We start from the raw sequence: 26280 nt of genomic DNA, 5'->3' as shown, positions 1-26280 counted from the left end.
TAGGGGTTTCCCCCCAGACCCTCCTCAAACAGCAAGGACGTTACCCACACATTCCAAGGCAGCCCCAGCACTGCCATGCGGACCACAGAAGCTGCAATTCCAAGGTGAAAGGTAAAGCAGGTAGCAGCCACAGCGAATCTGTGCAGCCAGAAAAAGTCTGTAATATTATCCGTCCAGAAGTGCACTTCAGTGCTTTGTAACAGGTATCAAAAATCTCCACAGGACTATTCTCTTATGTGTAGGGTAGCCGAGCCGAGGCAGACCCCTGACTCCAATCTAGTGACAGACAGGGTTGCTCCTTGATCTGGCCTGTGATTTATCGCAGCCAGTGCCCACTCTGAGGCAATGCTGTTCTTGAGCCACACCATGAAACCGAATTAGCACCTTTAGTACTTCATAGTCAGGATGGAATTATCTCTGGCACCACACAAAGCACATCACGTGCACACCTTCCTCATCACCCACAACTTAGATGACTACCAGCACACCTGGTATGTCTTTACTTTTGAAACCAATGTCACCTTCTTCTGGTGAGTAGGGAAACACTGATCTATCTTTTGAGAAGCCCAGTTAATTTAAAGTTATTTTTGGAGACAAGATTTTCTTTTGGGAGGTCACCAGTCTGCGTAGGCCAAGTGTAAGCTGAGCCGAAGAATTCTCAGTTAATCTGTCTAGTGTCTGGCCAGGAATGCATCAGAACAGGTAAATATGCATCAATGTCAGGTAGCTGCTTTATAAATCTCAGCAGCAGGGGTTTGCTTAAAATTGGCCAAGAGTCAATAGTAGTACTAAATCCCCTGGAATAGAGTCTGGCAATAATGAAATCCCTGACACTCTATTGGTCTCTTTCCATTAGGCTAAGAACACCTCTCTTTCCCCAAAAGGCTATTAGTCTTCAGATATTAAGAGGCAGGTTTGGGGGACAGCAAGTGCAGAGAGAAGGGGACCGCATTGTAAACCGAAAGAGGAGAGCAGCAACAGCAAAAGTATCCTCTGAAGATATTTCCCATAGACAGGGGAAAGCTACAGGAAGAGCATCGTCACCATAGATTCCCGCTTCGCCAATAGGATACAGACGTAATCTGCTCAACGGCTGCATAAAGAAGCTAATTCTGCACGAACCAGCAAACGTAGCAACAGAGCGTTATTCACATACACTAGACATTTAGTTACCCTTAAAATTTCTTTATGTCACACGCATGCTATTAAAAAACATTTGCACGGGGCATTATATAGGCAGCATAAGTATTGATTCATCTAAATTTTACATTAACAGACTTCAATTGTGATAAACACTACAGATTATTTAAGATAATTTTTACAAATTATTCACACGCAGGCAAATCCGACTGTTGCTGTCACACTCGCTCACATCTAGAAAGTTTTCTTTTCTGGTAGTTTTCCCCTCCAGAACCATCCAAGATAGACTTTTAAAGAATGACAAATTCAACAGTGGCAAAGAACTAACAACATTAGAACTAACACATTTAACAGCCGCAGCATTGAAAGGACATGGCTACAAGCTCAGTGTATTTGCAGTAATAGTCCCACGTTTGTTCAAATTACACTTCGATTCTCTCATTTTCACACACAGATCAACTGAAAATTCAGGTTCCTCATTCTCTTGGGAAATACACCAGGTGGTTACCCCTCACTTACTTCAACAGAATCGTCCTCGCATCCATCTCCGCATTCTCATCACCAGGAACGTCAAATTTATTAGTGAGTGTGAGAGAAACCTCAGTCTTAGCCAGCATTTCCCTGTTGGGGTCATTAACATTGCCAGACCCTTCCCCTGACAAGCAAAAAGAGTTTATAGATTAAACAGTATTCTTTACATTCTCGACTGCTAGAGCTTTGTAAGTTTTCCCTATGTAATAGACTACAGAAAAACTACAGTTTCCTATACTGTCAAAAGGACACCTCAAAAGCCGAAAACCATCTTTTACAAACATCACCTTGAATATGTTACAGACTTTTTCATCACAAAACTGAGAGAAGGCACTGTCCAGGAAGGCACCACAAAATCACTAGTTTGCATGCCTTAAGGATGTATGCGTATTCCAGACTGTGTCTCAGCATCTCACTCTTTACTGAGAAGAGTAGCTGACCTGCCAAAAAATACTAAATAAATCAAAATATGACCATGCCTTTATGTCCGTGTCCTCATTAGAATGAATTTTCCCAGCGAAGAGTGAAGCCCTTGTTGGCAACTGAGCCAAAAACTGTGTCCATTTAATACACGTGTCATTTAATACACTTAGTACTGCACTCAAAGGAAAGCATACAGATGTCCAGAACAGATCTTTGCACACAACTGGGACAGAGATACGCAAGCACATACAGAGGAAAAAGGCTCCAGTGTAACGGAACAAAGAAAACACGTAAAAATATCCATTTGCCTTCTGGAAACTTCTGGAGTGGGGTGAGGTGAGGGGGCTGGGGAGAAGAAGAGAAAGAACCCTTTTTTTCCCAGGGTAACAAATTCTGCTGTCAGAGAGAATACAGTGGAACAAATCTGCTGCTGCATTTTAGAGTGTGTGTTCCCAAACGACCTGTGATGATTCCTCAGATAGTTTCTTTACTGCACTTCAAATCATTTAATGTAATATCCCATATTTCTGAAGTACAATAAACTACACCACCTATTAAGGACTCAATTGTAGGAACCTCTCCGAGATCGTCCAGCAGCTCGTGAATTGGATCATTGTGCTCAGGAGCAATTGCATCTTGATGGTCTAAGAGCAACTAGATGAACAGAAAGAACATTTATGTTGTTAGTCGTGCATCCTTTCCTAGACAGTAAAATAACTACTTTGAGCTGGTATATTTTAGAAAAAGATCTTATTTCACCGAACTCCCAAGCAGCAACATCAACATCCAAAGCTGTGCCATTATCACATACCCAAATACTTTCAAAAGGAAGTTAGAGAAGCCACAAACAAACTACTTAATCCTATAAACCGACAAGTTCTTGCAAACTACAATCGAAAGACAACTTTCAGCCTTGTATTTGGTAACTTTGTGTTTCGGCCAGAAGCAGCATTCTCTTTGTAAGCGCTGCTTATAAGGAGCAACCGTGACTGATGTATACTTACCGTGTGTGTATTGATGATTTCACCAATAGAGATATAAATAACTGGTTTAGTGAGAGTCACCAAGTCAGAATATTCATCAATGTTAAATTTATCCTGCAACTCAGGAACCTCACAGGCAGCCTGAAAAAAACGTCTTTAGAGGAAAAAGAGAAAAGAAGAATCAGTATGACCCTGACAGTCATGTGATGTATCAAGAGCATTAACTCCCCATGACAATCCCAAACATAGTCTCTCTTCTTTAAACTATGGTACATTATGGCATACTACAGTTTGTCAGCTCTAGTTTTAACACATCAGAAGTAACCCAGTAAATTCAATCACTGATATTGGCCATGTTGACATTGGCTCATTTTCAGCATTCACAGGACTAGTCTCAGCCTTTGCTGACTTTGTTCACACGTCCGCAACACCCTTTGCTCCCAGCAATCTCTGGTTGTCTTTATTCCAAAACATGAGAGGTACAAGATGACGATCCTTGGAACAAAAGCTTACTTCAACTATATGAACCACTGGATGCCAACCTGCTTTATTCCTGAGCACCACTAGGTTTTCACGTGGAGCCAGGGTTCGCATGGGACAGAAGAATGTATGTCCAGTCTAGTTGTCCACATACCAAGTATCACAATAAACATGTGCAGAAGCAAGCTTTATTCTAGAAACTCCTAAGTCAAAATACTTGACTTGGCAATCTCGTTAACATACAATGTACTGTTCATAAGTTCCAGGCACACATTTTTTCTGCCACTGTCACCGATGCTTATGGCAGTCTGAAGTGCAAGCTCTTACTTTCAACAGGCTGCATATTTGACAGAGACAGAATTTATCATATTTAAAATCTATGATTCCCCCTTTTTACTTGCAACATTACCCTCTACCAAACTTCCCAACCTAATCAGCGAAGGTCGTCTACCTGAATTTCTGGTATGACTGTGACAGGTATTCGTTAATGATGCTTAGGTGCGCATTGTCTCCCATGAACATCTTATTGGATGCAGCGTGCTGCAACATCTTTGCAATGGAGCCGAGGTTCCTGCGTTGATCCGTGGTCAGCTGCCCTCCAGCTGAAAGATCGATGATGTCAAACGCATCTGGCGCGACAATGGCTGGATTCATGTAGCGATAATAGAGTAAGTTGCCAACAATCTGGGAAAAGTTGAGTAGAGAAGAAATGCATCAAAAAACAGTGGTATAGGACCAAACTGAATGTTATTGAAACTATTCTGACTGTGCTCTGATAAATTATTTTCTTGTAAACCAAAGGTCCCTTCCAAGTTAAAGGTTCTGCTGTGCTGCTGTATACAAGCACATACTATCTACAGTGTTAACAAAAAAAAAAAAAAAATTGTTAAGACACAATAGGACAGTCAACACAAAGAGGGAAGACTGAGCACTACCAGTCACAGGACAATACAGCAGCAGATATTCCTATGCATAAAGACTTAAAACTTTAACTTAAAAATGTATGGACAGGAGAAATTACAAGTTACCAACAGACTACTCGGATGAGCATGAGACAATCTGTAAGGAGAATCAAACATAATTGAGTTAGTCTAACAGAGGGCAGAACAATCACGGTATAGAGGAACCCAGCAATGCAGTTTCAATACGGAACAAGCGCTAATTCTTAGAGAAGCGTGCAGAATTGTCTGCCATCTCCGACAAAGCAAAAATGGTGAGGAAGCATGGGACACCAAAAAGCTAAACTGAGGACACTACCTTCCATTCCTTCTTCAAAGCCCTTTTCTCTTTCAGAATATTTCTTCAATAAGAGAACAACATTTTCAGGCACAGACCCCAGTTACAAGTTAGCAAGAGTAACTGAAAAACCATTTAATCCAGAGGTAAGAAAATCAGAAGTACAGAAGATGAATGGCATTTGACGCTTCCAAATCCAATTTACCTAGTCAAGTGTGAGCAGCAATAAACTTCGAGGAACCAAAAATAAAGATGTCACGTTATCCATATGCTCACAAATATACTTCTAACCTGTATTTGATATTTTGCCAGAAGTAATTCCAGCAATGAAAAGGAATTAACCCAACATGCTGATGTAGAGTGATAGTCTTCACACCGCATGCTCTAGTACTTTCTGGTGGTTCACAGAAATTTGCAGAGGGCCAGGTCTTCGCCTGCTTGCCATGTGACTTAAACGCACAGAAGAGATCGGGGTCTGAACAAACAGCTGAAAACAAAGAAAAAATCTATCCATTGCTGAGCAGCCCCAGAAATTATTAACCGCCTTCAGTGAGGTCATGCTTTTGACAACTGTTTCATGCAAGCCCCTGCTGTACTCTCACAGATTATGTCGTGGGATGACAAGAGTCAGAGCTGTTTACTACCAGTAATAAGAACACACATCTGTGAAAGAGACTGTATTAATAACTTTCAAACTTGAGGGATAGGAGAAGAACAGTATATTATATGGGTAGCTTTGGTTGCTAAAAAAAAATAATCTATGACTCGTCATTGCACACAACTGCAGTTTTGACTTTCATGTGGACCATTACATTGTTTCCACAAGGATCAATGAAAACTGCAGTTTTCCACCTAAATTTACAGATGGAAGAAATTAATTCACCTGCATAGAAAGAATCGATGTCTCAGAATGGGAAAGCACAGAACTAGAAGAGAGAAGAAAACAGCATTCAGATTGGTAATTATTTTGTAATGAAGCAGAGGCAGAGAAGTTTAAAGAGACGTTGTCAAGTACTCTAAGACCCAAACTTTGTTTTACTAACATGCAAAGTGTTCACGGACCTAATGGCCTTCATGATTACCAAAAGCCATAAAACCAAATTTCAATGAAAACCCCAAAGCTATACTCATCTGAGAATGCCTACTATTAGGATCCTTTCAGTTCTCCAAAGGTACCAAAATGCAAATTACAAAACTGACTAGACATCACGGACAGTGATCCTCTACACACTGCTGTCAAAACATCCTCGAGTGTTAGAGACAGGGGAATTACGAATACCAGAATTTTGCATACAGACTTAACTTGACATTGCCTCTTTAAGAAAGGAGCAGCTGGCTGTGACCATACCAGCAAAACCAAGGTTTACTGTCGAGGAGCAAGAGTCCCCCAAGTCAAGAAACCTGAAGGACCAAATGCCCAAGATATAAAAGCAAAGCAGAAGCAACAGGGTACCTCCTTCTGAACACTGTATTACATCTCAGGCGACATATATGAAGCTAACAATTAACAGCCCAATGTGAAACATTTTCTATCCACACAAGAAAATAAATAAGCTTTGTATAGGTTTACATGCACTCCTCTCCACACCCAACAAAGGAGAAGAATGAGATGTGCTTGCCACGGCCAATTTTGCTGACAATTATTCACAAAGATGTTCATGTCCTCACCTTCAGAAGCTCATCCTCGCCAGCATCAGGAAACTTCTCATGCAGGGAGTCTTTTAGTACCTTGGCAATGAAACGCATCCCATAACTTCGAGAGAAAGAAAAGGGCAAATAAGACTGCTGCAAGCACGAACCCACCACCAGCTCCTAAGAGATAACACTGCGGTACACCAGACTCACGGGATTTTGTCCACTGAACTAACAATGGCAGAGAGGAACTTGTCTGTCACCGTCCTCATGTTTCTGATTGAGGCATCCAGGCGCGTTCTCACCTCTTCATGATTTAGAGCTTGTTCAGGTGTAACATCATACGGTAGTTTGCTATTTGAAAAAGCAAAACATGTGAAGGTGAGTATTCCTCAGGCTAGCATATTTCAACAATTTTTAGCTCAACATGGAAGCACGCTTATATTCACTTGACTACCAAGAGCTGTGCATTGCCTTCTGGTTGACCTTTCAGGCACTGGAAGAGCTGAAGACTTCTTGCTTTTACCTCCTCTACTGTCCCTTGCAATGGCTACTGCCAGAAAAGGCTCATCTAACTCAAAACTGTACCTTTTTTACAGCATGCACACATGAGCACTAAGCAAAAAAGTGCCATTTGTGACATGCAGTGGTACTTCGGACTGCAAATAAATTGGTCAATAAGCAAGCTACACATTTGAACATTAAGATGATAAAAGCTTGGACACAAGCCAGAAGCTAGAGCAGCATCCATAAAAATCAATATAACATGCTATTGGCTGGAAGCAGTGCCAAATGCGTAGTTAAGTTTTCTCCATCAGCTGAAATTACTGCATAGTATTCCAGTGAAGACAGACAGATGAAGTGGATAATTCGTAAAAGCATCTCCTAAGTCTCATGTAAAGAGGAGGACCTCAACACACATCTTCACCTGCATTTTTAACATGTCCAGAATTTTGAAACAATTGTACAGCAAGATATGTAACTGCAGATTGCTTCGAATGGGGAAACTCACTCATCTGGTATGACTTCTTTTTTATTTTATTGTATGTTAAAAAAACCCCAAACACCACCACCACAATAGAAACCTCAAGTTCTAGCAAGTCACATGCACTGGAAGTAAAAGAAACCAGAATGACACAAAACCATCTAGCACAATCCAACTGTCATCAGTGGCTGATATTAATTAGAAAGATGTTAGGACTAGAAGAACTGCAATGCCATGCTTCTCCTCCAGAAAAAAGGTTTTGTTAGTGTCCTGGTTTCAGCCGGGAAAGAGTTCATTTTCTTTCTAGTGATTGCTGTGTAAGGACTGCCAACAACGCACACTGTTTTAGTTGTTGCTAGGCCATCTTTATGCTTTTCCAGATCTCTCCTCAGCTTCCCATAGAAGCTGAGGAGGTGTGTAGGCAGAGCAAGGGAATGGCCAATGGGATAATCCATACCATAGATGTTGTGCCCAGTACATAAATGGGAGTTAGCTGGGGGAGGATCCGGGATCACGGCTCAGGAGGGTGCCAATTCACTGGGCGGCAAGTGACTTGTGTCCTTATATTATTGTTATTGTTATTTTCCTCTTCCCTTATTGTTCTGTTAAACTGTCTTTATCTCAACCCTTGAGGTTTGTTTCCTTTTCCCTTTCTCCTCCTTTTCTCCCTCTTCTCCCCACCCTTCTGGGGGGCAGTGGGGGTGAGCGAGCAGCTGCATGGTCCTCACTGCCAGCTGGGGTTAAACCACAACAGTCGGCTTACAAACAGTCCCCAGGTTTGCTCAGGATATATATGACACGAACAGAGATTGACACAGAATCCATTCCCAAATACTTCTTCTTAATAGGGTTCTTTTAGGTTAGAGGGCATCTCATAGCTAATTATCAAGTCAACATAGGCGAACACCAAAGAGCATTTCTTCTCCCATCTTCTACTGAGAATACCTTTCAACACCCTCAGCACCATCGCCAGAACATGATCTTTAGAACTCCTGGATGAAAGCTGTCTTGAGGAGACGGAAAAGCTGGTATCAGTTGGACAGACGCATGCAGTGAAGCCAAGGACAGTTTGGAAAGACTAACAGGGCAGTGCAAAGCAGCAGAGCAATGTTTAGAAAAAACACAGCAGTAGCAGTTCCCATACCTGGCCTCGCCAGTTTGAGATTCCATCTGGTTAACCCAAGACTTGTAGATATCCACCGGATCAGTTTTGATATTGAGTGATTTGTCATCGATGATTTCCTTCACAACCGGTGCCAGGATCTGCCTCAGGGCATTCTGTCCACGGGCACCACGGTTGAAACTAACCACCATTTTAATAACAGTAGGATTCCCAGTCACAATTTCATGTATTTGGTCTACTTTTGATCTGAAGAAGAAAGAATCTATATGAAATATGAGGTATCCATAATTCTGTTGGCTTTAGATACGTTTCTTGGCTTAAATCAAACTGTTAAAAAGCATAACCCTCACAAAACAGGTAACAGATTTGTACTAAAATCTCAACACAGCAGTAAACTACAACACTGTACAAGAACAATTCTGGAACATTTCTCAAGACAGATGAGGCGAGAAACTTATGACCTCCATTTGGAAATTCCAGTGCAACTTGCCAGTAGTCATCTCGAAGACAATTAGTGCAAATCCAACTGTATGTTCTATTTGAGAGCACAATTCAAAAATACAAAGGAAACAGAGCACCTTTTATGCAGAGAAGAGAAAGAACAGTAGGTTTCTTCCAGTACTTAAAATAAGAAAACAAGCAATCGACAACAAAAGCCACTCCTAGTTATACCACTATGAGAATTACAGCAGTGGAGAACGTAGCAGCTACGGTTCCCGGGACTACTATTCCAAGCGTGAGTTTAAGGGCGGGGGGGGGGGGGGAATCTCTTTTAGAAGTTACTTGTTTCAGGGCATATATCACCTTCATGCTTAAAAAGCATTCCAAAGAATGCTTAAAGACTAGTTCCTCAAAAATTGTTTTGCATTCTTCTTCACAGCAAGTTGTGAAGAACTGAAGTCTGGTAACTTCGTGCTCCTAAGGCGCAAGGGATCAAACAAAGCACGCTGGAGGACAGCCACAGTCCCTAACACCAACACTAAACAAATGCCAAACAATAAAGCCTCTCGGTTTCAGCCTTCTAATCAGCTTTTGGAAATCCAGAGAGCCTAGTGTTAGCTTTCCCCCAGCTTGCAAAGCCTAAGTCTGCGGTTTATTGGAGGTGTCTCCAGACACTGGAGAATTGAGATTAGACTGAATTTTCAGATGACTTTGCATCAGATTAAAAGTAGCTGCCATGCTGAGCAGTGAAGTCTCGACTGAAGCAAAAAGCCCTCATCCTCAGTGGACATACTCGACTCTTCCTTTATAGACTACGTTAAGAACAGATACGAAACGGGAGGACAATGAAGGGACAGTCCGGCGTTATATGCGTACTAGCATGAGATACAACGTGAAAACTGCCTCAATTTGAGAAATTGCCAGAACTGATTCAACAGCAAGAATGCGCCATATGCTACCACGTACTTGATCTCTTCCTGCAATGCTGTTTGGAAAAGCCGCAACAACAGGTATTCCTCCCTTTGATTGGATGCATAGTTATACAGTGTGAAGATGACAGAATCCATGAACTTTGTGGATTTGTTTTGAGGCATCTGAAAAATCAGCTTGGCCAAGTAGGTTGGGTTAGTCTACAACAACAAGAAAAAACACTCAGTGTGCACGCCCACACAAGCCAGTGTCGCCAAGAGCTACGGTGGCTCAAAACTACAGCGCATAAGCAAAGACTGTGCCGAGGCACATAAGCCTCCACGACAAGAGGTCACGAAGCTGCTTACCTGAAGTAAGTAGAACAGATGCTGATAGGCTTCCAGCTTCTCTCTCTTCTCTTTGCTCAAAGCTTTCAAACCTCCCCTTTGTTTGTTCAGCATCATCATGTCAGAGAGCTGCTCCTTGTTCTTCTTGGTAAGTTTTTTGCTGTGAGAAACAACATCCTGGAAAGAAAGGACAGGGACAGATTCCACTAAGTATTTTATAACAGACAATATTGGGAAACAGTTGCAACTGTGAGCACGCTTCTCTTGTTCATGGAAAGGCAGGGTCAAGGTACGCCTGGGGCTATTAAAGTGAAGCATTATTCGCTGCAGCAGCAATTTCTCTGACTGGAAGTACGTGTTCTGCTTTGTCCCTGACTTCCCGAATTCGGACAAAACCCTAGAAGGGTTAGTCACTCTTGGCAGCAATTACTATCAGAACTGGCAGCATCCTGAAGATGCCCGAAAACGTTTTCTTTTTAAAATTTGGCTTAAAACCTAAAAATTCTGTTTCATACTCAGCTAGCTCACTACCTTTACGTACTCTGACAGCAATGTCACCTTTCGCTGTAGGCACTAGCCCAAAAGCCGCAGCCTCCTTCAGAGACTAAATTCACTACACCAATTGAGTTTACACTGGGAGGAGCCTGGTGTCATACCATCCCGGACCAAATGAAAAGCCGATCAGAACTTTGTCTTGAAGAGAAGGAATGCTGTATCAGCAAGAGCTTTTTTTGTGTGAAATTAATCACGTGGGCCAAGTGATAGAGTGGGCCTCCTTTAAACAACAAACACCAAGTGGCACAAGCGTGCCTCCTGCCTCCAAAACCATCCCTCTCGCTGCAAGCTTGTGGTATTCACTTGTTTAACCACAAAGGAGCAACAAAAGAGAGTTCTCAAAGCCTTCAAACACACAATCTGTTGCCTTCATTAGGTCAAGACAGTCTGGTGTGTGTTTGTCTTTTTTAGTTTCAGGTCTTTTTCTTCTCCTATATTTTATTTCTAGGGATAAATGCTAAATTAGTGGAATGGAATAAGAATGTACTGGGGGTAAAATTTGCAACTCTGGGGCAACGTTTTCCACTGGACCTGAGCAACTGATATCCAAGGCTAGGAGCAATCCATGCTAACTACCACTGGGCTCAGCTCAATCTGTAGTTGGTCTCCCCATCAGCCCATTTCCTACCTGCAATGTAATTTTGTTTTTCACTAGCAGCCCAATTTTGATGTCCATGAGATTGAGGTCATTTTCCAGTTGCTGATTGGATCGGATCAAGGTTACAACCTCCTCGCGCAGTTTCATTAGCTCAAGCTCCTCCTGAAAATCTTGGTCACTCTGATCGAGCAAGTGGACAAATTTCCGAACCACAGCCATAGGTGGGTTTTCAGCATTAACTAAAAATAGGCAAGGAAACATCAGGGGACAGGAAACAGAGTAAATATATGTCTTATCTATGTTTAAACAGCACATCAAGGAGCAGTCAGAATAAAATTAGCCCCACTACATCTAAACAGCTGCTGAAATGTTGAATTTCTTGTTTAGAGCAAACCACGAGAGAAGCAAACTGTAAAGACAAAATCAGTATCAGCCTAGGGTGGTCTACACCGCCAAAGTTAACTGCAAAGCTACAGTCCTATTTTTTAGCAGCAAAAGCAACAGCTGGCGTCAAGTCTTCCTTCAGCCTCAAGATCCACCTACTTTCCGCACTGCCCCACCACCTTCATCCCATCACTCTTCAAAACTGACTTGATGTTATAGAACACAGTAGTAACATCCCTTGCAAATAGAGATTCATAGAATCATAGAACTGTCTGGGTGGAAGAGACCCTTGGGATCATCGAGTCCAACCATCTACCCTACTCTACAAAGTTCTCCCCTACACCATATCCCCCAACACCACATCTAAACGTCTCTTAAACACATCCAGGGATGGCGACTCAACCACCTCCCTGGGCAGTCTGTTCCAATGCCCGACCACTCTTTCTGTGAAAAATTCTTTCCTAATGTTCAGTCTAAATCTACCCTGTTGGAGCTTGAAGCCATTTCCTCTTGTTCTGTCATTTATTACCTGTGAGAAGAGACCAGGTACATTTTATCCTCTTTTATCCTCTTTATTCAAGGTACATTCTATCCTCTTGGCAATACTTACTGAGGGTTTTGTAGTCTTCTCGCGCTTTGTTTGCTCGGATAAAGGCTTGAATTTTTATAACATCATTTATCTAGGATTAAAAAAAAAAAAAGCACTTGACCTCATTCTGGAAAGAGTACAAAAGTTGGGTACTGAAATAATTTAACAAGATAGCCTCTTACATGGTTTCTGAAATACTGCAGACGATCTCTGTAACGTCTTCTGGCTTGATACATCCTGGCCATTGACTGAATCTACAGAAGGGTAACCAAAATACTCAGATCAAAACCCTTCTTGCAAAGTTCACTATCTAAAAGGTTTACCAAAAACGTCAGCAGGCAGCGTCCACTACCTTCACTACTTGGTCCTTTTGTGCTCGCAGGTAATCCAAACGGATTTGATATGCCTTCCTCTGCTTGTAGCCACGCCACTGGGACTGAAAACAGAACAGGTGCACTGGCTTTACTTTTCTAATTAAAGAGAATTAATTATAAATCTGAGCTTCTTTCTGCTCCTCTGCTTCTGACTTCCCTTTTGGCTAAGTAAAAGGTGAGGGAGACATGCTTATCTTACCGAGATCTACAGTGTGAAGCATTAACTATTTCACCAACTGAAACCACAAGAGACTTGAAATTACGCTGTGAAAAGCCCGGGCCTTCTGAAGCACAGACAGAGGTCAAGGACACAGCTAAACAGTCAAGTTGGCAGAAACTGCTCTACTTGAGGATCATGGTTAGATGCTGCTGCTGACGAGAACAGCGATGGAACATTGGAAGCCTTCAGAGCAGACTCACTGCTTGGAACAGAAGTTAGGCAAGGGGTTGGACTACACTTAAAGGGTAGTCCAGTGAGCTGGGAGTGGTTTGGGGGGTTTTGTTGTGGTTGGTTTTTTTTTGCAAATATACAGGCAGAGCAGGTGCTACTTAGGCAGAAACAAACACGCACATACTGCCCAAATAATGAAGTGGCAATAGGGTGCAAAGCATCTATTTAATTTGCAGACATTTCAGTTGCAGCACCAAAGGTTTTTTTCATTGTTCTCCTGTAAACGAGCCATCCTCATGCTGAATTACCCCACCATCTCTTTCTGGTCCTCAATCCTCCAAATCCCTGGACAAATTTCAAAGAAGAATAATTTTACTCAAGAATACTGAAAGCCGTGTTGTTTCTCTTCAATTCATGAGGAATCACAGCAGTAATTCATCACATGGTATTATCACCATAAAGACATCCAACACACTTCATATTGCCCTATTCCCAAAACACTGAATCTGATAATAAAATGACAGGTAAAGCTTCCTCAAATAAGTTTTTTCTCTCTCCAATTCTGCCTTAGAAGACTTTATTGATTATATATGACATGGAAAAATTAGTAATATACCAAAACTCTTTGGGAGAAGGAAATGCCCTCAGATAATTTGCAAAATGAGGTGAAGACAATTGTGTGCTGTAACTGTTTGAATTGAACAAAAACTGTCAATAAGTTTGTGTATAGAAAACAATTGCAGAGTACAAGTTCCAAACATAATTAAAGGACACCATTACCTGAATGCAAGTGATTGCTGGTACTTGTTTCTTCAAAAAATTCATTCGTGAGTTGAATTCTTGGCGAACAAGGTATCCTCGACAGCAAGCCTGAAGTTTCGTAATCAGGTTCTCATTGGCCAGCCACAACTGTTCTCGGTTGTACGCCGCAGTGACTCCAGATATGGTGCTCTGGATTAATGTTACGGTAGGAAGAAGAGCCAGAAAAAGAGAACAGAGACACAAGAAACAGGGTGTTACAGCAGTTTTCCGTATTGTGCTTATGAGAAACTTCCGAGTTTCCTTTCAATAAACAGCAATACCATGGTCCTGTACCCTTTTACTGACAGGACGAGTTTTTCTGAAATAGGACAAGGAGTTCTGACACACACAATCTGATGATGCCCAGTGAAATAAATGAATTACTAAGCTTGTTAACGTGACTGTGGCATTGAAACGTTGTCTCATAGAGCTGCATTAAGGATGTTAATGGTAAGAACATCAACTCTTCAGAGGAAGAGCATGTGTTAAATCTACCCTACCTGTATCTCCTCCCGTGACAGCTGTGTGTCATTTTGCACAAATTCTGCTGGTTCATCCCATCCTCCCTCTTTGGTCCGCAGGTTATGATAATAATGATAGCCTCCTCTCACCCAGTGTTTCACCCACTCGCTGCCATTGTCCCCTAAGAGCATAAACCACAGCGTAAGTCTCAAAACCAGACAAGTATCTTACCTTTCCCTGGGTCTGGGTCCAGTCCTGTTCAATATATTCATCAATGACATGGATGAAGGGATAGAGTGTACCATCAGCGAGTTTGCTGATGACACAAAACTGGGAGGGGTGGCTGACACACTGGAAGGCTGTGCCGCCATACAGCGTGACCTGGACAGGCTGGAGAGTTGGGCGGAGAGAAACCTTATGAAATTCAACAAGGGCAAGCGTAGGGCCCTGCACCTGGGGAGGAATAATCCCACGCATCAGTACAGGTTGGGGGCTGACATCCTGGAGAGCAGCCCTGTAGAAAGGGACCTGGGAGTCCTGGTGGACAACAGGGTGCCCATGAGCCAGCAATGTGCCCTGGTGGCCAAGAAGGAAATGGCATCCTGGGGTGCATCAGGAAGAGTGTGGCCAGCAGGTGGTGGGAGGTCATCCTCCCCCTCTACTCTGCCCTGGTGAGGCCACATCTGGAGTACTGTGTCCAGTTCTGGGCCCCCCAGTTCAAGAGGGACAGGGATCTGCTGGAGAGGGTCCAGTAAAGGGCTACAAAGATGATGAGGGGATTAGAACATCTCTCTTATGAGGAAAGACTGAAGGACTTGGGTCTTTTTAGTCTAGAAAAAAGAAGATTGAAGAGGGATCTTATTAATGCTTACAAATACTTCAAGGGAGGGTGCCGGGGGGATGGGAACAGTCTTTTTTCAGTGGTGCCCAGTGACAGGACAAGAGGTAAGAGGCACAAACTTGAACACAGGAAGTTCCATCTTAACCTGAGGAGGAACTTCTTTACTTTGAGGGTGGCAGAGCACTGGCACAGGCTGCCCAGAGAGGTTGTGGAGTCTCCCACTGTGGAGCCATTCCAAACCCACGCGGACGCCGTTCTGTGCCACTGCTGTAGGTGCCCCTGCTCTGGTGGGGGGGTTGGACTAGATGATCTCCAGAGGTCCCTTCCAACCCCGACTATTCTGTGACTCTGTGAAATCCACATATACAGATGCTCCTTCCTCCAAGCAAGAGAAAGAATGTTTCCAAGTCCCTAATGACCGCATACAAGAACTACCTAAACAACACATTCTGCAAGTGAAGAACATTCTACTATTAACTTTTTTTTTCCTTTTTTAAACCTTAGTTCACAAAGCATCCACAATTGCCACCTGTAACACAAGACTTCTCCCCAGAGCCTTTTTTACCTCTGGTTCCGATTCCACATGCAATAACCTTGAATCTATTTCACTAACAGTTAGCTGCTTGAGGTTCACCTGCTGCCGTTTTTCTTCTCTTGACTTCTGACAGCTCTCGCTGGTATGTCTCAGCACATTCCGGGGTGACTCCGTATAGCCCAACGTCCGGTGACCGCAAGACACTCAGGGTCTGGCCAACATCACCACGGTCTACTGCTTCATTAATGGCCAGAATTCCTAGGGAGACTTTGATAACACACAGAAGCAGGTTATCTTGGCGTCCAGGGGCTCAGTGACTCGCAGCAAACACAGAACAACAGAACAGAGCAAGGCAACAGAAACACACGCTTAACAGTTGTGGTGTGTATTACATTGTGTATATACACAAATATTTAAGTGTATATAACTACACTACAAAAAATAAATAAAACCAATCAGACAATCAGACAACTTGCAGTATAGAGGCCTCTTCACTATGGAGTGTCCAACCATACATGGTACTGCACCTGACAGCACATCATTTGTGTGCCCTGAGTCCCAGTACAGTGCCGATTTACCACCAATATTTCTCAACAACACGTTTTAGGTCTACTCTGACATCTGTTTTAGTTAAAGCAGTTTCTTCTGGCAGAGCCACAACTCAAAAGGGTCCTTTTCAACGACCTGTACCACCCACCCCTAGTGAAGAAAGTATGGAGTAGCTTGTCAACAAGTCAAAAACCTGACTGGGGAAAGACAGGTGGCAGAGGAAGAAAAAAATAACAACACGTCATTCCAGGGCTACCCCGGAACTGCAACTCAAATATAGGCATATCCTCAAATATAGGCTTGGTGGAGAATGGCTGGAGAGCAGCCCTGAGGACAAGGACCTGGGGGTGCTGATTGACGAGAAGTTCAACATGAGCCGGCAGCGTGCAATCGCAGCCCAGAAGGCCAACCATATCCTGGGCTGCATCAGAAGAAGTGTGGCCAGCAGGTCAAAGGAGGCGATTCCACCCCTCTACTCTGCTCTGGGGAGACTCCACCTGGAGTACTGCATCCAGCTCTGGAGCCCCCAACATGAGAGACATGGACCTGTTGGCGTGGGGCCAGAGGAGGCCCCAGAGATGCTGGGAGGGCTGGAGCCCCTCTGCTGGGAAGACAGGCTGGGAGAGTTGGCGGGGAGACAGCCTGGAGATCAGAAGGCTCTGGGGAGACCTCAGAGCCCCTTCCAGTCCCCAAAGGGGCTCCAGGAGAGCCGGGGAGGGACTTTTTCCAAGGGCATGGAGTGATAAGACAAGGGGGGAATGGCTTCAGACTGGAAGAGGGCAGATTGAGATGAGATGTGAGGGAGAAATGTGTCCCCGTGCGGGCGGTGAGCCCCTGGCGCAGGGTGCCCCGAGGAGCTGTGGCTGCCCCATCCCTGGAGGGGTTCAAGGCCGGGTTGGACGGGGCTGGGAGCAGCCTGGGCTGGGGGAGGGGGCCCTGCCAGGGCAGGGGGGTGGAACGAGATGACCTTTAAGGTCCCTTCCAAGTCTAACCGTTCTGTGATTCTATGATATTCACAAGAGCACAAGAATCACACTGGCACAGCAAACATGAAATACAGTAATTTTCAGCACTAGACTGACTGTAAGACTGCAAAAATGCCTGTTCATACGTGGATAGATAAGGGTATCTGAAGATCTTATTCAGCCTTAAGGGCACATACTTTAATCCTGCTTTTGACCAAATGTTCCTTGGCATGACATTCAAGCCGCTGCCTTGCCAAAGTGCTCAGTGGGTGGGAAAATGGTGAAAAAATTGCACTGGTACTGCTGGGAACAAAGAGTAAGATGAACAGGTAAAGCTCTGCCCTACTCCCTCTGTCATTTTTTTTTTTATGCAGCTGACAGGAGAATTCACTGAGCAAATAATGTCAGTAAAAACTACTGAACTAGGCCATGGAGTTGGACAAACTCATTGTATCTTTTGTTAGAAAGCTTTTTGAGAACCTGTTGATTTTTCTCTCTTGTAAAGCATCTTCAAATAAAGAATACTACTGGACAAGGCACAAATACAAAAGCAAGCTCATTTCTGCTCCAGAGTGAGGGATGAGGGGAATCAACTGTGCCAGAAACTCTACGTATCCGATACACAGACTCACTAAGAACTCATGCTGGAAGGCAATCCAGTCCAGCCCCACTCTCAAAGCTCGGCTAACTCGAGGGCATTGTCTGGCTGAGTCTGGAAAATCTCAAAGGACAGAGATTCCACAGTGCCTTTGGGCAACCTATTTCAGAAGGCACCAGAGAGGTTCCAGACTCACATTCAACTTTTCAGTTTCTAGTACAGATGCCTATTCAAAGCAAAATCAGAAGGGACTGCCTGTGCATCTTTGGATAACTTTATGTATCAGCCTAACATAAGATCAGAAGTTCTGGAAGTGGAAAGTAAGACATTTTATCAGCACACCAGAGATGAAGAAAGAGAATCAAGAAAAATATAAGGTGACTATAATGAGAGAGAACAAACAGTTTACTAATATCGCGCAAATCAAGCAAAACAAGCAGACAGGGGCCAGTGTTGAATGTAATGGAAATATAGAGATTTAGAGTAAATGGAAATACAACATCATATTTTAAAAATGTATAAAAACAAGCTCTCTGAAGCATGCGGTAATCGGCAAACAAACAGCATACACAGAGAACAGGCCATTAGAATATATCAGAAGACTTTAAAAACCTTCATGTTTTCTTAAAAAGAAAGCTTCTGTCGGGAATGGGAACAACAACAACAGCAGAACCAAACCCAAACACTCCAAAACCTCCACAAAACCAAAAACAAGTTAAGCAAAGAGTAGTAATTACTTCATTGTTTCTGGAGACAGAAAAGACTTCATTATAAAGACTGGGATGTAACGATGGGTGGGCCAGTCCCCCTGCAAACTGCCCTAAGGAGCAAAGGTGAATATCACCGACGTGTGTTATTCTTTGTATTTGAAAAAGATGCAAGGTAGTCTAGAAATACTTACTAGAACCAAGACAAGACAACAGTATGCCACATGAACAGGTAATGCACACCAGAAAACACCATTTAAATTGTGCATGTGAAGACTCTCATACCTAACTAACCACCCACAGACACACACAATTCATTGCAAATGACAAACAATTTGATAGATATTTGCCCAATGAGGTAACGTGGTCACATGCGAAACTGGAAAAATGGCATATCCCCCCAAAAGATAAGAAATTTAGTATTTGAAGAATCTGACATTACCTCCTCAAAGAAAAATTACTACACCAGAAGCACAGAGGTGCACTTGACTGCCTTTGCCACATTTACATGACATTTCCAGCTCCCAACCTTTCCTTAAGCAACCAGCGTTTGGTTGACAATGGAGCTTGATTACAATATTGTGCGACTATACTTACACCTCTCGGACTCCTCCGTGTCCTTGTTAGCCCTGTGAATCCCATCCTGAATTTCATCTAGCCAAAGTACCGCTGTTTCATCCTGTGTATCCTGAAGAGAATATGATGAGAAAAATACACACAGCGTGAGGAGAAATGTATCACTATTTTTGCAAAGCAAAATAACCCATAGTCAACAATATCCAATATAGTAGTTTTCTGTATCAGAGGGAGTAAGAAGCATTTTAGTCCTTCTAATCGACTCCAACACAAGGACCTCACGTGCGTTTGTGACTAGGAGAAACTACTACGGCATTACCAGACCCAACACCTCCTCCCAGTCAAAAGCTTTTCAAGAAACAGGAAGAAGAAACTCTGTCAATGGGAATCACTCTGATAAGCAAAGAGAAGGCAAGGCCGAGGACTCCGTACCCGTTAGTGCTAAAGCCGTAATTGCTAAGAGGACATGACTCTCCAGGAACACAAGTTAGTCCTTCGACAGAACATGGCTACAAAGAGTTCTTGGAACAAAAAGCGGCCGATGCACGTCTGTGTGCAGAAGCTAAAAACTCTTGGGTAACTTAATGCCACATCAGGCTGTCCTTGTCCCTGCCCACAGAAGTTCACAAGCCCATACAAACCAGCAACCCAAAAAGCATTGTACGTATCGTGGCTGGGGGTACACCACGACAGTCAAAGCCACGTTCCCAGTCTGTATTTTAACGGACTGCTCATCACGGAGCAGTTATCACACAGTATCCTGCATTTTGGCTGGGGTTTGGAGGAACCCGATCAACTAACGTTTCATGCAGAAATTTGAGAAAAGGAAAGAGACACGCGTTTAGCAAGTCCCAAAATACACACAAAGAACAATGATCCAGCAGTTGCCAAGCACAGCTTCTCCCCACCCACGGTGGCTTCCTGTAGGTAACGCTGAAAGAAAGGGTAAGGCACAGCAGCCACCCCTCTGACGGCTCACGGCACACAAACACAACACGGGAAACACTTACTTCTGGTACGGAATAATCATCACATGGCACAGAAACACCACAATTTACAGTGTTCAAGAGCTTTAGGGCCAGACTGAAAACACACGTTTCCTTGCATGCCCTCCACATTTTTCCCACTGTTCGGCGGGTCTGGAACTGACATGCTTAATGAGTTTTCATTCAAGAGACTGACACGTCTTTCAGGGGCAGATTTCATCTGAAAGCCCAGATGCTCCCAGGAGAGTACCAGCAACCGCCAAGGCCCCGGCCAGGGAGTGGGGAGCCTAATCCAAGAAACAGGTCCCTCTGATGTAATCTCCACCAGCAGAAGTCAGCCCAAGGGCTGCCGAAACCATCCCCTGCGTTTCTACGGACTGACGGTTGCGGGCTCTCCGGCAGGCACCCACAGTGTGACGTGATACACGGTCTACTGGTTTTCTCTCTCTCTCCTCATCGGATGAGGAACATGCATGGTACAGCACTCCCTGTTCACGTCAGAAACCAAATGGCGTCTGGTGGTGAACTACAGCCGCGCTCAGCCCCCAGGTACAGAAATCACCAGTCAGTAACAGCTGACTTCAGATAATGGCGATTTTTCCCACAATGTTACTTTATAATATGATCTTCCAAGTTCTGAAGTTGCTGCAGTGCTGCCGGGAGGAGCCCTAAACTGAACATATGCCTAAATAAGGTAATTTCACACCAACGAGAAGTTACCAGCAGGGCCTGGCACAAGCTGAAGTGCACACTAAAAAGAATTCATTATTTCATTCTGACTCAGCGGGAGGAAACGCTTCAGCACAAAATAAGTTCCTGAGGAACATTAACCCTTTCAGGACCTTTGGGGAAGCTGCTTAACGATTGTCATCAGATATGCGTACAGTTTTCAGCTATTGCCATCACACAGCTTTACCTTTAGCCAAAAAAAACAAACCCAAACAACCGAAACCCAACAAAACAAAACACAAAACCCAGAATCAGTGTTCACCACAATCTAGATTTTAGTCTCTATGGAAAATTCTGCATTGGTATTAGATCAATGAGCTCCACAGAAAAAAAAAACCAAACCAAACCAAACCAAACACACTCTCAAGCCACCAAAACCAGAGAGGTCTGCTACTTCTTTGTAAATAGATGAGGAAAAAAAATCAGAATCCCATTCACACTACTCAAAAATCAGTTGCATACACACATGTGCGCTCTCATCCTCTTTCCTAAACCCATAAGATGAGACTTGCTCTTCCTCTCCCCATCTTCACCTTCACATTTAGTCAGTGAAGGAGGCAACTATGTACAAGTAGGTAGAAGTCCCTGGCGAATACCGCAACTACCGCTCAAAAAATCATTAGCAATAAAAGTGCCACCAGGTGAACAACAGGCATCACTATACTTTCTGCTAGTAGTATGTGTTTTGCTTAATTTCTTTTTTCCAGTTTATCAGTTAGCAGACTTTTCCACTTTCACAAACTTTCTTTTTGCCATATATAACTATGCCTATGACTACATTTAACAAAGAACACTAAAAACCCCAAAACTTAAACTTGCAGGAAACTTGCATTCAGAAGGTCAGAACTCCTACAATGAACTTGGTCTCCTTGCAGAAACAGATGAGGTGTATTATTTCTCTGCAAGCAAGATACGTGTCTCATTCTGGACCCAGGATTAGCTGTAGTAAGCCGTCTCATGCAGTTAATACCCTTATAGCCATCTCTGTAGTCCATGAACGTTCATACAGCCTGGCTGCAAGTCTCTTTCTCTACTACAGGAGGATCCAAACTGGCTGGGTGAGATCAGTTGACAGTATGCAGAATGCCCAGCTCGCTACTTCCAGTTTTGATTCCTGGCTTTCAGTACCAGTAATAAGCCCATTACACAGATGTGAAGGTTTTGAGATGTGCCTTTAATTGTTCTCACCTGTGCTTTCTCTCTCTTGGCTCTCAGTAGTGTATCCTGGTAATGCTGTGCTACCTTTGGGGCTACACCCTCCAATTTTGCTGCAGGAATCTGTAAGGCTTGAATAGTCTTTTTGCTGTCCCCTTCATCCAGAGCTTCATTGATAAGACCAATCGCCAAAATCCCTAGGGAGGAAGTGTAGAGAGAGAAATACAAAGTTCCATTTTCGGTCAACAATAATCATAAGCATTGCTCAGAAGAAGTGCGGTTAGTCCTTCCTAAACTAGGTATCAGCTGAGAACTGCAGTATTTTTAACAGAAAACATTAAGGTGGAGAAATAGTTCTGCTTTCTTTACTAGTAAATAAAGTAGTCATAATGCCTGGGCACTGCAATTAAAAAAAAAAATAAAAAAAAAAATCACTCAGGGAAACCACACGCAGGACAGAATTGAGTCCTCAGACATCCAGCTCAGATCTACTAGAAGAGAATTATCAAAGCTCAAATGGCCTGAGTTTATAGGGTACAGTTTTCCAAGGTTCTGGCTTCTCTAGAAAGAAATCTTCACATGAAGCTAAAGATTTGCATGGAATACCATTGAAAAATACAGTAACTTCATATTTTAGAAAACTCTCTTATTAAACATATGTAGTATGTTTAGCTGTTATTATCAGAGATGAGTATGCCATTCAAGTACAGTAAATGTTAGCATTCAGCTAAATAAAATAACCAAAAATCAATATCTTATAGTTAGCTAGAAGTGAACAGAGTCTACATCATACATGCCCTACCTAGAGCAACCAACTCCTGCGAATCACAAAATATCTTGGGTTGAGATGGACCCTGGAGATCATCTGGTTCAATTCCCTGCTTAGCGAAGGATGAATTCAAATCGTGGTTTGATCAGTGCAGAACAAAGAAATCTTTTGGACAAAAGACAGTAAGGAGCTCAGTGTGGGGACTCCAACTTTGGTTAATGTATCCAAAGATTGTCACTGTGAGTATCACAAACCAAACATTTATAGGAGAGACAGAACATCTTAGGGAAGAGGCAGTATTTGGATGGAGCAGAGATTAGAGAAAAAATACAGGTTGAGGACACTGCAAGAACCAGGACCACCAAAACGATGGCACGGTTTCTGTCAAAAAGCAGATACGATAACTGTTTGACTTGGGAAAGGGCACAGAATGTAAGTAGCAGTTCTCTCCGATTAGTTTGCCAACACGGGCGTGACAAGACTACTCCACAGAACAGCAATATGCTACAGCCCCTCGCTAGAAAGCATTTTTTAATTTGAAGCTATTTACAAGGACAGTAGAAATGAAAAATATATGCTCGTATGCCTTGAGTACCTTCTCAGACAAATTTAACTTATTCACAGACAGGAGATAAAGTGTCTTTGCTTAAGGACATACATGAAGCAGATCAAAGAATTAAGAAATTCCCTGTGAGCACAGCTTATCTCTTTACAGGATTTTCTGCACTTTTTTTTTTACAGGATAAGGAGCGTTATAAGAAACAAGGTGTTGGGACTACATGAACTTTCAGACTTCTGCTGTGACCTCTTACACAGAAGAGATGGTATGAAAGCAGCATCTCAGTGTGTGCACGCACCAGTGAGGGTCCGTGTTTGTGTGGTTTCAACAAATCTGCTCATGTGACCCAAACAGGAAACCCGGTGTCTATTTGGAGATCCAGGAAACGAGTTAATCAAGATAGCAGGCTCTTAAATTAAAATTTAACCCTCTATAAAGTCTTTTCAAGGTGAAACACAACTCACCAACTACCCAACAAGAAGTGGCAGAAGACACCTGTTTATCTTAGTGTACAATATAAACTTCATCATCACCTGCACATTTGGGACAAATCTCTCCTCTCCTATGACACAGGGCTTTGAGCCAAATATTGCAAACATGGCTTGAAAGTAAATGCCATGCTACTTGCATATGCAGGAGGTTTTCAGTACTGGTCAAAACCAAAAATTATGGTCCCTTAATGAAACTGGGAAAAAAAAATTAGTAGAAAATTAAACCACCTGATACTGAACCTCACAAAGAGTAAGTTTTCTTAATTGTGCTATTTTCAAGGACTCGTCTATCTCCACTCTGGATTTTAAGTCAACTAATACAGACTTAGAGAAAGGAGAATTACTCCAATTTTCTGTTTTGATGAAATTTTCATCATTACGCTCAATCCCAGTCTTTTATCACTGCTAAAAGACACTTAACAGAAACACTACTAAAAAATAAAAATAAAAAAAAAATGCAGAACCAGAGGAAGCATAGAAGAACACCCATTCACATTTCTCAGCTTGCATCAGGAATTTTTTCCTTCATGAGGACTTAAGTTTTGTTACTTGCACTTGCTGCATATACTTATAACTTCCAAGGGGTTTTGCATATTTTCCAATCGGGGATTTTTTTTTGCACTTCATCAATATTTCAGAGTAAAAGGCAACAGCTGTGCAGGCATATTCTTCTACTGGTCAGAAGGTCAGTTATCAGTCATTTCAGCTTTTACAGTTACTGGTTTTGACGACCAGTGGTCATACACAGCATTAGAACAGAAACTAAAAGCTTCTAATTACCTGATGGAACTAACAATTAACCTCTTACAAGATGAGCCATTTCCATTTCAACTCTGACTTGAGATTTGGGTCCCAATATATGGAACTTAGAATTTGAATGGCATCAAACTGATGAGATAATTAAGTGTTCCTCGAAAAAAGAAAAATCCGTATCAAATGTTTTAAGCAAAAACATTTGAGCTGTTGAACAGACAGCATTTGAGAATAAACTTTTGGGGACATCTCAGTTGATCAATGACTCAACGTAACTGCAAAAGCCTGTTTCTTTGATGCAGTATTTGCACTACTGATCTTCAAAGCAGCTGCAATTTGGAAGTAGTGTTAACACAGCCAGGAGTTAAAGGACTGAGAATAAGACCTGGACATAAACTCATCTCTTGGTTGTTCATTCAAGCTCCTCTTCCACTGTAGAAACGCATCTGACAGACCATTACATCTGAGAGTCATCAACACAGAGATGGGTACCTTATCTTGCATTTGCAGGCCAGATTGCCCACAGATGAAGAGTAGAGGGGGATCCTGCACTGAGTCTGTGGAACTTCCACTAAATACTGCAAAGGTAAAAAGGCCAAAGCACATTCTAAAGGAGGACTAAAAGGGAGAATAGGAAAACCTGAGCAGGGCAGAGATTGATGCCAAAGAGAGAACAAAACTTCAAGAAAAGTAACTCCTACTGAGCACAGCAAATTAAGGAGGAGGATGGAGTACTCCAAGACCGGGCTATAATTAACTCGGAGACTTTGGTAATAGTAGTTTTCATTACATTTGAGGGATTGAAACAAAATTCAAAAAGATTCTAGACTAATCCTCGACACCAATGGCAGACAACGCATTTTGTTATACAACCTGACCTCTCCATCAACAGTCCTGCTACCAAGCCTTTTATAGTACAGACCACCAAGTCTTGCTTACAGCTAAGATCTTCCTAGGTATCTAATGTATGACACAACTACAAGTCCATTGATACCTTTTTGTATTGACAGGCACCTAATTTCAGCATTCCTTATGAGCCAGAACCAGTCTAGCATGAATTGAGCAGAAAAAACAACAACTTACTTTCATGTTCTTCATGCACAATTATGTTCACACGATCAACACATGACTGGATGTCATTCCACGTGATAAATTCATTTCCTTCTGCACGCGTTTGAGCTTTCAGCTTCATCAAATCATCGATATATCTGTGAAAGAACAAAATCCAATGAACACCGCAAGGCAACAAGCTGGCCAGGGAACACACAACACAGCATAAGAACTGTACACAAAGTGGAAGAGGTAACACGAGGGTTGAAACTGGAACAAGTATGAATAGAGGGAAAAAGAGAAAGAGGAAAGGCTGCGTGCAGGACGTCCAGCCCACACATGACACAATTGGCAAAAGCACTAAAACACTGACTGAAGGTCGAGGGCAAAGAACATGATGGGTGAGCTGGCACAGTATTAGTGACAACCTGATGATACCACAACATAGCTTTAATGTGAAATCCGTGAGAAAGCGTTGAGAGACAGCACAGAAATCGGACCTGTAAGAAATAGCAATCACAAAAACAAGATGCTAGAGCAAAGAGAGAATAAATCAATACCATAATAATATATAATAAATAACGCAGAGAGAACATAAAGTGGAAGAGGGGAAAAAAAATTTCAATGTCACAT

General features: G+C 42.7%; 1 protein-coding gene across 1 annotated transcript in view; it reads right to left on the bottom strand.

Annotated features, from left to right (window-relative positions):
* The window catches only part of IQGAP1 (IQ motif containing GTPase activating protein 1), a 75119-nt gene that overhangs the window by 9834 nt on the left and 39005 nt on the right, over positions 1 to 26280 (bottom strand). Inside the window, exons 14-32 of the mRNA XM_082488598.1 lie at positions 25681 to 25805; positions 22059 to 22222; positions 19177 to 19267; positions 15860 to 16027; positions 14423 to 14565; positions 13902 to 14072; positions 12709 to 12792; positions 12539 to 12610; positions 12378 to 12447; positions 11414 to 11622; positions 10252 to 10407; positions 9941 to 10104; positions 8555 to 8779; positions 6639 to 6779; positions 6462 to 6546; positions 4009 to 4241; positions 3099 to 3231; positions 2646 to 2748; positions 1660 to 1795 (exon numbers count right to left, since the gene is read on the bottom strand). Coding sequence (XP_082344724.1) covers positions 1660 to 1795; positions 2646 to 2748; positions 3099 to 3231; positions 4009 to 4241; positions 6462 to 6546; positions 6639 to 6779; positions 8555 to 8779; positions 9941 to 10104; positions 10252 to 10407; positions 11414 to 11622; positions 12378 to 12447; positions 12539 to 12610; positions 12709 to 12792; positions 13902 to 14072; positions 14423 to 14565; positions 15860 to 16027; positions 19177 to 19267; positions 22059 to 22222; positions 25681 to 25805 — 2673 coding nt within the window. The remainder of the gene's footprint in view (positions 1 to 1659; positions 1796 to 2645; positions 2749 to 3098; positions 3232 to 4008; positions 4242 to 6461; positions 6547 to 6638; positions 6780 to 8554; positions 8780 to 9940; positions 10105 to 10251; positions 10408 to 11413; positions 11623 to 12377; positions 12448 to 12538; positions 12611 to 12708; positions 12793 to 13901; positions 14073 to 14422; positions 14566 to 15859; positions 16028 to 19176; positions 19268 to 22058; positions 22223 to 25680; positions 25806 to 26280) is intronic.

The sequence above is a fragment of the Vanellus vanellus genome (genome assembly GCF_965231255.1).
Source record: "Vanellus vanellus genome assembly, chromosome: 11".
Classification (NCBI taxonomy): Eukaryota; Metazoa; Chordata; class Aves; order Charadriiformes; family Charadriidae; genus Vanellus; species Vanellus vanellus.
Note: the sequence above shows the minus strand (reverse complement) of the source record. Positions and strands in the feature narration are given on the sequence as shown.